General features: G+C 44.7%; 1 protein-coding gene across 4 annotated transcripts in view; it reads right to left on the reverse strand.

Annotated features, from left to right (window-relative positions):
• Positions 1-12,969, reverse strand: part of LOC308461060 (trafficking kinesin-binding protein 1-like) — a 35,160-nt gene extending 22,191 nt beyond the window's left edge. For 2 of the 4 annotated variants that reach the window (XR_013978786.1, XR_013978787.1), the window contains exons 1-2: positions 12,486-12,967; positions 1,539-1,615 (exon numbers count right to left, since the gene is read on the reverse strand). Coding sequence is in view for 1 of the 4 variants with exons in the window: in XM_080977655.1 (XP_080833781.1) it covers positions 1,539-1,615; positions 12,486-12,624 (216 nt within the window). In the remaining 3 variants the exon portion in view is untranslated. Of the gene's footprint in view, positions 1-1,538; positions 1,616-12,485 lie in introns of all 4 variants that reach the window. The other 2 variants (XR_013978788.1, XM_080977655.1) reach the window with 2 other exon arrangements.
• Between the last annotated feature and the right edge of the window lie 2,749 nt (positions 12,970-15,718).

Consider the following 15,718-nt stretch of genomic DNA (forward strand, 5'->3'; position numbering starts at 1 on the left):
AGGGCCCTGTAGTCCAAGCCCCTGCAATGCAGGAATATTTTGCCCAATGTGGGGTTTGAACCCATGACCCTGAGATTAAGAGTCTCATGCTCTACCAACTGAGCTATGTCAGAGCACTAAGCCTCCTAGATTAAAATATACATCAGAAGGCTTAGTTTGGTCAGAATTGAGTATACACCTCCAGAGTAAATGCTGAATACATTACTTCTGGTAAATGACCCACTATAGCTAGATGGGCATGTGAAAATTTGTGTCCTGGGCTTTTTAGACTCGTCTACCCATGTGCTATTTGAAACTAAAGGGGCACATTGATTGCCAGATGTGATTTCTTTCTTTTTATATATATTTTATTGGTTTTCCATTTTTAACATTAATATAACATCTTATTTCCTTTTACAAATTTTTAGCTCTACTGAGCCGCTCAACTTCCCTCCATCCCATCGTCTGGTTTTTGTATACCTACATCATATTTCCACACATTTCTACCATCTCAATTCTAGCTTTTTCCCTTAATATTATTTTAGTCTTTAAGCACATGTAGAAGCTTCCTTCTATTAAACATTGTGAGGTTTATCTCAATCCTGCTAGTGTCTTTATATGTTTACAATGATTGTCTATATACTGAATAAATTTACTCCACTCTCTCTGGAACACTTGGTCACTCTGGTTTTGGATTTTCCCCGTTAGCTTTGCCAATTCTGCATAGTCCATCATCTTCGTCTGCCATTCTTCAACTGTCGGTAATTCTTGCTGTTTTCACTTTTGGGCTAATAAAGTTCTAGCTGCCATAGTGGCATACATGAACAATTTCTGGTCGACTTTTGGTATTTCCTCTCCTATCATACCCAACAGAAATGCTTCAGGGTTTTTTGGAAGATATACCTAAACATTTTTTTTAACTCATTATAAATATTTTCCCAAAATAGTTTAACTTTTTCGCATGTCCACCACATATGGTAAAAATCCCCTTCTTTAGCATTACATTTCCAACAATTCTTATTTCTCATTCTATACATTTTAGCTAATTTAGGTAAAGGTAAAAGGACCCCTGACCATTAGGTCCAATCATGGCCGACTCTGGGATTCGGTGCTCATCTCGCTTTATTGGCCAAGGGAGCCGGCGTACAGCTTCCAGGTCATGTGGCCAGCATAACTAAGCCGCTTCTGGCAAACCAGAGCAGCGCATGGAAACACCGTTTACCTTCCCGCCAGAGTGGTACCTATTTATCTACTTGCACTTTGACGTGCTTTCGAACTGCTAGGTTGGCAGGAGCAGGGACCGAGCAGCGGGAGCTCACCCCGTCGTGGGGATTCGAACCACCAACCTTCTGATCAGCAAGTCCTAGGCTCTGTGGTTTAACCCACAGCGCCACCCGCGTCCCCTTAGCTAATTTAGTTGGAGTTAAATACCATCTATACATCATTTTTCTATACATGTATACATTTTTTTCTTTCACCTCTCCTACCCCACTATACGACTTGAACAGGACTTGGCGCAGTGTTTGAGCTTCAAATAGTCAGTAGCAAAGGAAGGTTACCTCTTCTAGGAGGCTGGTGACGGCATCTATGTCATGGTAGGTCTTAGTGATCCTGCTAACCCGCTCAGAACAGAGCACTGTGGGAAAAGAGAGAGAGGGGGAAAGAGTTAGTTGACATCTGTACATCAGTAATCCTGTTAAGGCAGGAAGAACTTAGGGCAGTGTACCTCGTGCTACAAAGCATCAAGATCAAAGAGCAAAATCCTAAACAAAGTAAATCTGAATTCTATGATTCGTATGAATTATGAACATTAAACATATTTTGCATGCATCTTCTTAAGTCTGCAAAAGTTAGGGCCCTCAAGATGGCCTGATTGTTCAACATGCACCCTGATTTTTTCTGCATAGCTTACAACGAGGTCAGACCATATCCAGCCTTTACTGAGCATCCGTACGGGGCAGTTACACGATAACGAACATTCATCCTGCATTCGTCCCAATTTGCTTTTGGGGTGTTTGTGTGTCTTTCAGTCAATCGTTCATTCACACACACACACCCCATCAGCATTTCCATGCAGCAAATAGTCCGGTCATTTTTTTAAAGTGGGTTTGTTGCACTAGGGCAATAGAGTCCTTCATTATTCCACTTCAAAGGTGCAAACCTGAAGTTTGGAAATGCAGTTATATCCCTCCTGCAAAAAAGTGAGTCTTGAGGCACCTTTAATTCATTCTCTAATAATAATAATAATAATAATAATAATAATAATAATAATAATAATTTTTATTTATACCCCCCCCCAGCCAAGGCTGGGCTCAGGGCAGCTAACAAGCAATAATAAAAACAAGTTGAATGAATACAACTTAAAAACAAGATTAAAATACAACATTAAAATATTTAAACATTAAAATATTAAAATGCAGCCTCATCACAGGAGGAGAAAGGAAAAAGAAAAAAGAAAGAGGGGGAGGGAATCAAATTGGCTCCAAGCCAAAGGCCAGGCGGAACAACTCTGTCTTACAGGCCCTGCGGAAAGAAATCAGATCCTGCAGGGCCCTGGTCTCATGAGGCAGAGCATTCCACCAGACCGGATCCAGAGTTGAAAAGGCCCTGGCTCTGGTTGAAGCCAATCTAACTTCCTTAGGGCCCGGGACCACTAGGGTGTTGCTATTTATGGACCTTGAGGCTCTCCGTGGGGCATACCGGGAGAGGCGGTCCCGTAGGTACGAGGGTCCTAGCCTGAATCTGCCTTATACCGAATCAGACCATTGTTCCAGTGAGCTCTGCACTGTGGACACTGGCTGGCAGCACCTCTCCAGGATATTAGGCAAGAGGTTGGTCTCTCCTAGCCCTACCTGGAGATACCAGGGATTAAACCTGAGACTTCTGCATGCAAAGCAGTGGCTCAGCTGCTGTGCTATCTATCCCCTTCACCAGAAGAAAGTCTACTGAAAACACACTCACAAATACAAACGATCTTTTAAAAAAACAACCTTTGCTTACAGAGCTGTTGTGCATACTGCATACCAGAGTGCCAGTGAGACCCCCAAGACATGTGCCATCTTTACTTGCCCAGGCTTGTTTGATATGTACCCAAGCTGTTGTGGCCAACAGATTTCAGGCAAGGCTGAGGGCCCAATCCACATCCAATGCACTGGGCTCAGAAAAGCCTGTTATCGCTCATCAGAGCAAGCCCTGATACAAGGGTGCCAACTTGAATAAAATATTGGGGGGGCAGGTAAGCCCTGCCACATATAATTGTGGCGCGCACACACACACACACACACACACACACACACCATTTGAATGGCAATGCCCATCATCTTTAGAGTGGTTCGGCCCCCTCAAATGTTTTATTAAGGTAAAGGTAAAGGGACCCCTGACCATTAGGTCCAGTCGTGGCCGACTCTGGGGTTGCGGCGCTCATCTCGCTTTATTGGCCGAGGGAGCCGGTGTACAGCTTCTGGGTCATGTGGCCAGCATGACTAAGCCGCTTCTGGCAAACCAGAGCAGCGCACGGGAACGCCGTTTACCTTCCCGCCAGAGCGGTACCTATTTATCTACTTGCACTTTGACGTGCTTTCAAACTGCTAGGTTGGCAGGAGCAGGGACTGAGCAACGGGAGCCCCCCCCCCCCCCGTTGTGGGGATTCGAACTGCCGACCTTCTGATTAGCAAGTCCTAGGCTCTGTGGTTTAACCCACAGGTGGGGACAAAGCCCCCTTACCCCCTAGGAGTTGGCTCCTATGCCCTGACAACAACAGCCAGAGTTTGAGGTTCCCTCCACCCCACACATCTGAAATTCAGCCCAAATCTGCATTCACACTTACAAAGAAGCAGATGCAAATATAATGCAAATTTGTGCGATGACACAAGTTTTTTAAGAAACTTGCACCATCATCACCCCTGTTCAGCGGGCACCTCCCATACTATTCAAAGCATATGTTTTCAGCCATTATGGACAGAGACTTACAACTAAATCATGAAAGTGGAGATTTGCAGAATGCTGAATTCTGTTGTTAATAATAGTCATCATCATCAGTCGTTTTTCGGTGCTGGCATAGAACACACCCAGCCATGAGATAACTTTTATTCCAGGAGGAGGGAACACTCCCCAAAGCTTAGCGCACAAATTTATTGTGAAAACAACAGAGTCAAGCATTCTGCTAGCATTATGCCAGTATTGTGCCAGCTGCATTGGCTGCCTCATTTGTTTCAACTTAGAAGGTTGATTTTGTCCTTTGAATTATTTTTTAACAACAATAACAGCATACACACACTCACCCCAAACCACATTTCCACCTCTTTAGCCAAGATCATGCATCTCAAAAAAAAGGGTTTGTGTCTGTAAAACTTGCACTACAGGAAACCTGTTTTCTGCAAGGAGTAACATTCACAGACACTCCCACTTTCTCTGTTTGCTTAAAACCACTCAGTGAACCCTCTAGACTACTGGAATTTGAACCCAGGTTTGCCAGATCCTAAGCTTTTTTCCAGGTAACAATTACCTTTTTCATTCCCCCACATCTGTAACACAACAATGTCAGCTACGTAAGCCAGAAGACTCGCTCCATTTTTAAACTACTCTCTTCCCACTTTCCAACCCAGAGTTAACAATATTCACATACAACACAAGAAGTGCTTCAAAGGTGTTTTTATAATGTAGTGTGTAAAAATACTCCACTCTAGCCTAAGGGCCAAGTAGATGGTATAAATTGCATTTACTAAATTTGGTTCCTGGCAGGGACAAGTAACGTCCCGTTCCGAAGCAGAAGCGTGTTGGTGTTAAGTGAAATGCATGTTGTTTTGAGCTGGAAAAGAGAAGAAAAGAAAAAACACAGCCAGGCCAAGATGGGATTGAAGGAGACATTTCCGGTGCTCAAACAAGCTACTCTACAGAGTCAATCTTGCCCTATTTAGCCTCTCTCTAAGGGCAGTGTCAGTTCCAATCAGATTTGCATCACTTCCCCACACACACCTTTTGCCCAAGGCTCCTTAGCTAAGGTTGGCTTCATGGTCTTTCTTTGCAAGGGAAAATCTGACATCTCCAAATACAAGAGACTGAAGGAAGTGACCTCTCTCCCCTCTTAAAGCCAGTACCTGCACAGTAGAGCCACTGAAAGGGACTGACAACAGGATGTCAATTACAAAATGGTTATCTAGAAGTATGGCGTCTTATGGAAGTACAGGGTGGGTTTGATTGAAATCAAATCAATTTAAATCACTAGTCAGTAAGACTTGACTTAAATCACTACTCAGCAAGACTTGATTAAATCAATTATTTTTACAGAAAGACTCATTCTTGCTGGTATTATCTTAACATTTACAACCAGATAAAGGTTTCGTTTTTGGAATAATAAATTTTCAGAGTAGTTTTCACAGTTATATTAAAAATTGCTGGTTCGGTTATAGTTTAGAAATACATTGACAGATAATTATGAAATTATTGTGAGGTTTAATAAGTTAACTGTTTATATTTGGACAACTTTTCTGCTGTACTTTACTGGAAGGAGAAAAATAATCATTTCCTTAAAAACAATTTAAACAGTTTATTTAATTTAAATAGTAACATTATAGCATATGTATAATGTTTGTTGAGTTTTAGCACACATGAAAAACTTAAAACAAATCCTTATTTCCTGATGAATAGCCTTTGGACTATAATGTAACTTAAAGAGAAAACTATCTTTAGAAAGATTTTTCCTCCAAAAGCATTTTATTTTAAAAATCCAATTTAAATTTAAAAAAGTCCAATGCAAATCAAAAAAATTCAATGTAAATCAAAAATATCCTTTCTTATTATTATTTTTTAAATCATTGATTTTTATCCACTCTGTGGATGTATGTTAATGAGGGACAGGAAGAATTCAACATATGTTTGTCAGAAGAAAACAAAAAGAATATGTTTCCACAATGGCCTGTTGGGCTGAAGTGCCTGATGAATGCTTCATCCAGTGTGATTCAACCTGCTCTCCAAAATTTTCAGCACAATAGTAAGCTGTTTTGTTTCTAAAAGGCACTCAAGGTCATGCGTGAAGTAGTAGTTAGGGAACTCTGAGAGAAACCTTCTCCACAATGGCGGAGAACTTCCATTATTCTTGGATGTCGGCCATGTTGGATGAATCTGATGGGGGAACCGCAGCTCGAGGGCCTAGATCTAGGCTGTATTAGGAAGCTGCCTTAAGCATAGTTAAACCACTGATCCATCCACCTCAATATTGTCTATATCAAGGATAGCTGTTGTCCTGCCGACGTTGGTCTTCTGACTCCCAGCATGACCAACAGCTAGGGATTATGGCAGCTGGAGTCCAACCACATCTGGAGGAAAACACATTGGCCACCTATGGTCTATGCAGACTGACAGGAGTGATTCGCTGCCCTGCCTGGAAACACCAGGGTTCAACCTGGGACCTTATTCAGGCAAACCATGTGATCCAACTCAGAGATACGACCCGTCCCACTAGGAAATCAGTTGTAAACGGTTGCCTCTAAATTTCCATTTTGTTCAAGCACAATCTTCTGTAGGTGGGGGAAATGAATATTTCACATTCCACCGGATCAAATCGAGATCTAAGATCCAGGAACCACGTTGCCCTGCTTGGGGGCTTTTGCCCCTGCAACCGTTCCAACAGGAGTTATGCACTGTGCTAATACAGTGGTACCTTGGGTTAAGTACTTAATTTGTTCCAGAGGTCCTCTCTTAACCTGAAACTGTTCTTAACCTGAAGCACCACTTTAGCTAATGGGGCCTCCCGCTGCCGCCGTGCTGCCAGAGCACGATTTCTGTTCTCATCCTGAAGCAAAGTTCTTAACCCGAGGTAATATTTCTGGGTTAGCAGAGTCTGTAACCTGAAGCGTATGTAACCTGAAGTGTATGTAACCCGAGGTACCACTGTAGTCTGAAATAAAGGGAGCAGAGAAATGTCCAAGCAAGGGGACGCCAGAGATCCAGAACGCTCCGAAGGTTTCCCTCAGAGCCACGGTCCCAAATAAGTCCTCCTGCTCACCTCGGCTTCTCACCCTTACACTGCTGGGTTCAAGCAAGTGCAGATCATTGCCCTGCAGAGCTAAGCCTATCTGTTCCCAGCCACAGCCGTCTGACGCAAGGAAAGTAGGTTAGCTGGAACTATCAGAGACGACATCAAATCCCATTATGCACTTCTCAGATGAGGCTGTTATGCAATGGAGTCGGGCCACAGTCAAAGCAGTTATGATGCCTGTCCACTCCCCCACCCAGCCAGGCGGGACGTCCAGTCCTTCCCCGCCCGGCTGCCATTAAATCAAGCCAGCCAGCTAGCCCCACCTCCTTTCTTGCGTGCGTGCCTAGTGGCATGTCTGCACAGCGGGGAGACGCCATGATGGTCCTGCAGTCGGCATGCCGCCCTGCCTGCCCAGCCCCCTTTGTGCCATACGGGGACCCCCTCCCTTTGGCACCTCATCATCCATGTGAGCCATAATTGGAAATAATTGGAGCATGAATTCCAGCAGAGCAGGGATAAACAAGACAGCTGCGTAGACGCCCAAGGCCCTTGTTCACCTAGCTATTCCCGTGCATAGCCAGCAAGGACTTGCAGTTCTACCATCTCCTTTACTTCTGTACAACAAACACAGGAAACAAGTCAGTGTCCAAGATTTTAAGGATTCGGACATTCCAGTCTTCCGGGTCTAGCATGACAAAATATGCTCCCTTTGAAAACACATCAGGCAGCCTCCTGTTATAAGCCGTAACATTCAAGTAAGCAGTATTGACCTACTTTGCAGGGGTGTGGTGAGGATCACTAAGTGCAAGGCATGTGAAGCGCCATTGCTAGTGGGATTTCCAAAACTGAAGTCTTTAGGGGCATGTTGCTAATATGCTTCACTTTTATCCGCTTCCGTTTTTTGCCGTCCATCGGAAAGGCTGGTCTACACATTATAGCTAGCGCATGGAGAGCACCCTGTTGTCAAAGGGTGGGTCATTACACATATCAGGCAGCTTCCATTATTTACTCTAAACATTGGTACACCCCCAACTTTCAGACATGTCTGCTCCCGACAATTTTGCTATTACAAGTCGCTCCCTTTCTGGTGTGATTGGTGCACAGGGGAGATAAGAGTGACCTGATGAACAAGAATCAGAATGCTGGCAATACTCATGATCCATAGATCACAACTCAGTCTGCAGGAGGATGTGGGAATGTTCAACCCCTGGCATCACCAAATAGCAGTGCTAGAAACTCAGATATATAAGCTAGGCACCATCGCCCCTATGGAACGTCCAGGTGCCATTTCCCCTCCCCGCTGGATGAATATTGATAATATTGCTAATTTCTATACCTCTTTATCTTTTAAGGAACAAATCTCAAAGTGGTTTACAACACATTAAAACATTAAACAAAACAATCCAGAATAAAACTAGTTCAAGCTTCAAGGAAAAAATTTCAGGTTCTCTAGGTAAGTTTTGCTTTCCCCAGTTGGCAACCTGGCATCGAGAGATTTTCATGTGGTCACATTTGGACCCATGGCAATTGCAAAATGCACCTGGTGAATTTCGAAAACTGTCCAAGCCTGAAAGAAGGGCATGTTTAAGTGATTAATGAATAACATTGTTTTTTAAGCACTTCATCAAGGCTTTTAAACAGGTGAAATCCTTGCAGCCATGGTGGAATATGGCTTCCAGTGGGTCCACAGAGCTCAGATCAACAAGTTCAAGTCTTGCCTCCGGGCTAAATCCTACACACACACATCGCATACATCACACCAAATAATCTATATAGTACACAGCACAAGATAACATAACACCATACAGTTCAAGCAAGCCAGGAAACTTTCAATAGGCTTAAGAACGGCAAGCTGAAAGAAAAATCTGCAGCCCCAAACCCAGAGTCAGTGTGCTGGAAGGAAAATGACTCCCTCACCCCACATAAAGCAGAATTAGAATTCTTAAGCATCAAGCAAAACACAGCCACTAGGTCTCCCCAAAAGGAAATCAATTTCTGTTTCAGCATTATTTTAGTTTATTTACAAAACTTCCTTTCCTCCCTTCACTGTCAAATGATCTCAGGGCAGGACACAGCAATAAAACTGACATTTTCTATATATATAAAAAATAAATCAATAAGCTCTAAAACAGAAATATTGTCCTCCTGTCCCTCATTGTAACTGTCCTGAAATACCTTGGAGAGAAAATACCCCCTCAATACTTCAGAAGGAAGATAAATGATCAGTATTCATTTTATCTTTATTGAGCTTTCGGATTAAGGCCTTTATTTAGGCCTTAATCCAGGAGCTTAATAGTGATAAAGGAAACAATGGGCAGCTATCGTGAGGTAAACTTCAAAATGGGATGCGGGCAGAAGGCACCCTTGATCCCTTTCACAGCCAGACGGTCAACCCAAATCTCGGCCCACGAAGCAGGTCGACTCGAGACACAAAAGCCGCAAGGAAAAGGAGGAAACAGGTAGCTGGGAACAGAATTGTTTGGATGTTGGTTTAAGTATTGGTGGATATTCCAGATCCTACATAGGTATGAGCGTATTGGCTGATCTCATGAACACTGCCCCAATGATGTTTTAGAAAATAATAACAGTACAGTGTAGTCTAATATATATATATATATATATATATATATAGATACAGAGATGATATAGATAGAATGCCAAGGCATCTTACACACACACAAAAAGAGCGACCAATCTTACACACGCATGCTATCAAATTAGCAGAGAAGGATGGTGCATTAGAGTGAATGAGAGCCTGCCCCACCCACCTGAGTTTGTTCTCAGGCTCAGCCAGCCCCTACCTGACTACCTTCTTTCTTGCAACCAATCAAGGAGTGGTGGCATTAGCTCTGGCGCCCCCTACTGTTGGTCTCCCTGCCTCCCACCCTACCAGTCCCCATTTGCACCAGCTCCACCTTCTCCCTGTCTTCTGCTCTACCTGTCCCCAAAGGACACCAGCCAGCACCAATTGAAAGAAAGAAGCCAGCTATTAAAGCCTAACAGTGATGCTAAACTACTGGAGGTGCAAGGGGCCTTGGTCACACCAAGGCTGATATACTACAATACCTACAAACAATGCAGCACATTCAGACAAATTACCCAAGACTTCGACTAGTGAGTTTCATGGTCTTATTTGCAAGGCTGGTCTACCTTATCCTGCCCAGGGACCACCACACGATTGGTAGGACACCTGCTTTTTGCAGAGCATTCCTATGAATCATCGAGTGGACATTTCTACCCCCAAGTTCATTAAAAACCCATGGAAAAAATAATATGAAGCCAAGTTCACACAAGCAAGTTCAACGGTTCGATCATAACCCAACCATGGCATTGCATGTGGGAAAGAGCCATTGCATTTCAAACTTCAAAGGAGGTACTCCCCCATCACCTGGAATCCTTTCAACCACAAGATAATTTATTTTCCGACAAGGCAGCCATAAGTGCAGGTGCAGGAAATCTAATGGTGAGTCATCAAGAGAGGCATATGTTAATTCAGCTCTATTGAACTCCCAGCGTCCCATTGCACACATGGCAATTTTGTATATGAACACAGAAAAAAATGTATATATTCAACAACAAAAGGAACTACAGTCTGTCCCCAGTTCTCTTAGCAAGTGATTCTGCATAATACATTTTTCTCCGAAAGCCAGGTCTTATTCCTATACAAATATGTATGAAAGAACATATGAGGCCCAGCGATGGTGCAGATCCTCAGACGCCTCATTTATTTTTTAACAGAAAACGAAGCGCCTCCCTTTTCGAAGTCTGTTGTCCTTGATTGCCCTGCATTTAGAGGGCCAACATTCTTCTAAAGGAAATGTTGATTAAAACTCTTATTTACAAAACTCTCTCTATAGATCAGGGAACCCTCTGCTCACCTCAAACATTTCATTGTTTTTCACACAAGGGAGACCACCCAGCCCCTCAAAATCACCATGCTTAATTACATTTAAACAAGGGTCTAATAGGAACACTTCTTTGTCATTTTAATAGAGAGGCAACTCTGAGGGGAAGAAAACAGCTATTCTGCTCCTCCCTCACTCCAAAAAAAACACTTCCAGAGCTCTTTAAACTATCAGGCCTTGCCCCATTCCTCCCTATGAGATGCCAGTAAACAGTTATGAATTGCCACACACCCATAGAATTTTTGTTTAACTGTCTGCATGGGATCTTAAACTCCAAATATCATGAAGTTTCACTTCCAGCTTCACTTTGGTGAGTGGAGAAGAGAACGAAGTGGGAATTAAGATGGGAAAATCTGCAAAGGTCATTTGATCTAATTCACCTGTTGAAAGGCAGGACAGACCATCTACCTACAATGGTGATCCCAGACTCTAGATTTCCCTCTACTCCCAACTGAGGAAGGTGTCAGTGTAGCGGTTACAGTGTCCAACCAGTACCTGGGGTACCAGAGTTCGCATCCTGACTCAGCCACTTGGGTGACCTTGGGCCAGGCCTTGTTTCTCTATACAACCTCCCTCACAGGATGGTTGCGAGGCTGAAAACAGGGAGGGGGGAAGAGCCATGTGCACCACCTTGCGCTCCTTGCAGGAAAAGTGGGATAGAAGTGCAATGCTAAATAAAACAAGCAAGAACTCAGAGGAGTAAAGTGAGAGTCAGTCGGGACTTCTGGGTTCTTTTCTCAGCCTGAAGAGGCAAGCTCCAACAAAGTGGATTAAACCATCGAGCTAGGAGCCAGCTTTGTCCCTTAAAACTGGCTGAGCTCCTGGGGCCTTCAAGAGCATCCCTGAAAAGCAGGAACAAAACCAGGGAGGCTATTTCAGCTGTGACAACCAAGTGGTGAAGAAAGCACACACCTGCAAGTGTGTGTCAGGTGGATGCTGAAGCCACAGGGGCAGAGCCTGGGTGGGGTTGGGAATGCCAGCCCTACAGAAAGCGGAAAAGAACAGTCACACTTCCTTGATAACCTTCTGGAAGAAAAGTGGGTTACAGGCAGTAACTGACAGCTTCTCCCAGACACACACTTGCCCAGCATCTATTGCAGTCAGGTAGAGCAGGGTCCAGACACTGCAGCCTCTCTCTGGGTGGCTCGGATTTGTTGGCCTGCTTTTTAAATGTCTATCACTGTTTTTAGTTTTCCTTTTGTTTTGGTTTCATCTCGCTTTTAATTTTTGCATTGCATTATATTGTAAGTCGCTTTACATTTTGTAAAGGGAGAAAAAAAAGTGATGCGTAAGTCCATTAAGTAAAATAATAACAGGCAAGCCTTTCAACAACTCTGTTCCATCTCAGCACACAGGTGGATAAAGAATTTTTTATATATATACCCACCAGAAACCCATCGTCTATCCCTACCATATAGCATCTGGGCAATGCTTATAGCAGATTGGACAATGCTTTCCAATCTCCCCACCACCACCAGGTCAGGTCGTCTGCTCACAAACATCTTCAGGAGCTCAAAGGAGACTGAAGGTCAGAGACCGCAACATCAATCTGCGAGCCCAAGCCTCGCACCCGCGCTGCCCTCTCTTCCCAACCCTACCTCCCATTTATCCCCCTGCCTTCTTACCCTCCTCCAGCTCCTGGGATATCAAGTCCGTGTTATCAGCCAGCTCCGTGTTCCCGTTGACTTCGTCGTAAGAGGCAGGGCTGGTCCAGAATTCCATCCCCTGCGAGACCAGCAATTCCCCGACCTCCGTGGGCAACATGAATCTAACAGGAGGACACGCGCCTCTTCCCTTCCTCCCAGCAAGAGGCCAAACAGTTGTGCAAAGCAAGCAGAGGGGCTGCAAACGCGTGTATAAGCGCAACAGACCCAACCCACGCTCCCCTCCTGCGCTGTTTTGCAATGCAGCCTCTACTTGCCCCTACCACCCCTATTTATAGAGTCTGCTGTCCACCTGCTTGGGAAGAGTCCACTGTGGCTTCAACAAATAGGGGGGGTCTACAGGAGGGAGGGAGGGGCGGAAATAGACTATTCGCATAGCTCAGAGCATCTCGTCAAAAGAGCGGCGCAAAGCACAGAGGGCGCAGCTTGCTAGCTGAGAACCGAAGCTTGGGTAGTAGAGTTGCAAATGGAAAATGGGGAGTGGGCGGGGGACGGGGGGGGGAGAAGCAGCCAGCCTCCCCCTGTTGTTATGCAGCAGAATGGTCTATCCCACTCCCAGCTCCATCTTTATGCAGTATTTTTTTCTGAATGGGAGGGTGTGGGTTGGTGTGGTTTCAGCTATTTCACCACAGACACGCTTTCTCTCTCTCTCTCTGGATCAATTCACCCAAAATAACCGCCACACGCTGATTTTGTACTCAGTAGCATAGATCAGTCGAAATCTTTGCCCCATGCATAACAATACATTGGGGAGGGGAAGGATAGATAGATAGATAGCCATATTTAATCGTCTCAGTGTTACATGCGTCTGAGCAAAGGAGGCTGGAAAGTGTGTAAGGACTTATGTAAGCATGTTTACACACATAAGGTATTGGCAGTCTGCCTTTACTAGAAATTGTCAAGGACTAGAGATCTGGTAGTAGTTTCCAGTCTCTGAGCCCTTCCTGGGCTTGTATGTGGAGGAATCCTTTAATGGAATACTGATCAGCATTATCACCTGCTACTGCGTGCAGTTTGGGCTGTTGTTAAAGGCAAAGGAGCTGGAGAAAACAAAACAAAAAAAAGCTGGTGACCCTAACTTTGGTGTGAATGCATGGTGTGGTACTTAACAACAGTACAGCATACGGGCAGCGCCTCTTGAGAAGGATTTCAATCTGTGTTAGAGGGACTAGGGTAGTTTCTAAAAAGAGAGCAATCAGATTTCCATAGGCACTTTGTGGGGAGTGAAATAAGTCAGTGTGGCATGACTGGGACTTTCCTGTGATGTATTTTAGGGACAGTTACAGGAGACTGAAGCGGATCCCAGTCTGATCAGGTTAAGCATTTGAGAAGTGGTTAAACGGGGGTCTCTAGGAAGAGCCTGTTCATGTCAAGCTGGTGTTCTTGTTGCTGCAACTTCGCTGCAGCCCATTGTGCAAACCCTAGGCAGACTCTCACCAACAATCTGCCTTTGGAGTTAGCTAGGAATTATTTAAGCACCCCCACCTTTTTGTATAAAAGTAATCCATCATGATCAGTTTTTCCCCACCCTTGGGGAACTGCTAGTACTGCTGCTATCACTTTATATGGTTCTGTTGGCTCAATACCAGTCCCCTATGTCCAGGTCACCTACATATTGCATAGCGAAGGGTTTTGGCAGCTACAGAGCTTCCATCAGACGTGGCATTTCAGGCAGCGTGAAAAGGTTTCGAGGGAGTCCTGAATAATTTACGTAGGGGCTTTAATAATGGAAGACATTTTTGCTGGAAGAAGGAGGAAGGGAGCTCTTGCCAAGGATTGTGGAGAATGACAGGGCAGCAGGAAAGACAGCAACATCACCAAGGTTTGCATTTTAGAGAAGAGGCAGCTCACCTGTGGCTCTCCATGTGTCTGGTGGACTACAACTCCCATAATCCCTGACCATTGGGCTCTGCTAGTTAAGGCAGATGTGAGCTGGAGTCCCATAATATGTGGATCCAGGGCCATGGGTTAGCCACCCTCTATTTTAGAAGGAGGTTTGGATTTCGAGGGGATCAAAAATGAAGGTGCCAGATAAACTTCCCCGGGGATTGAACCTGTGACATTCTGCATGCCAAGCATATGCTCTCCTGCTGAGCTACAACCCTTCCCCAGCACTGCACAGAAGGGAAGCAGAAGGCCCTGTGTGGCTGAGACAGCTATAGATAGAAGCAAATATGGACAGAGGTAAGTGGCGCACAGGAGGCAGGTAATCCCCCTCCATAATTAGTTGCACTGTTTCGGTTACCGTGCAATCTGCTTAGCTACCCAGGGGATCTTTGCAGAGGAAGATTAGTTGGAGAGCTCAGTTTGGGGAGGGGGGTGTCACAATGCAAGCCATGCTTTCGAGCACATGATCCTACACATGCACAGCCTCAAATGCGCCCACCCACTCAGAGAGAAAGAACACACAGCATACTAAAGATAACGCAAAGAGAGGAACAAGGTAATTTTGGCCTAGGGCAGCAATACATCTTCGGCTGAAGAGCAGAACATGAACCCTCCCGGTACGGAGGCAGCCGGTGGCAATTCTGGTGACTGCGGCAACTGGAGAAAGCAGCAGATCTTTATTATGGTGCTGGACCATACCTGTAAGTGGAGGGCTGTTCACACAACATGTTTTCTCTGCACGCCACAAGTTTACGCCCAAGGAACAAGTCCCCCAAACTGCTCATGCGGATGCGGAAAGTGCTGCGTGAACAGCCCCCCAAATGGTAAGAAGGCAACAATGGATCCTACATGCGAAGCTAATGCCAATTCAAGCCGTTCCTCCTCTTCCTCAACCTCCCCCTCCTTCTTTATTAAATTTGAACACCGCCCTGTACCCACAGTTCTCAGGGAAGTTCACAATATAAAACGCAACAGCTAGCAGTCTGTGTCTGAGCTGTACTACTTGAGACTGCCGGTAGGAGGTCATGTCACAGCGAAAGCAAAAAAAGTATCCTCCAAACAAACCCTCTAGTACAAAAAAAAGTCCTCGCACACAGTAATGTAGCAGAGTTTTCCAGCCTTTTCCCTGACAGGGATGGGGAGGGGTGTGTGGCTGAATCTAGACACATGAGGGAAAAAACCCCACTGTGAAAATGCTTTAAAAAAAAAAAAATTATATTGAATTTGCCATTAGCTCACCATCAACCATCTGGTGTCACATTTGTATAATGCACTTTAAACACACTTAAAACGTTCTATTTGCAGCT

The sequence above is a fragment of the Podarcis pityusensis genome (assembly GCF_964106645.2).
Source record: "Podarcis pityusensis genome assembly, chromosome: 13".
Taxonomy (NCBI): Eukaryota; Metazoa; Chordata; class Lepidosauria; order Squamata; family Lacertidae; genus Podarcis; species Podarcis pityusensis.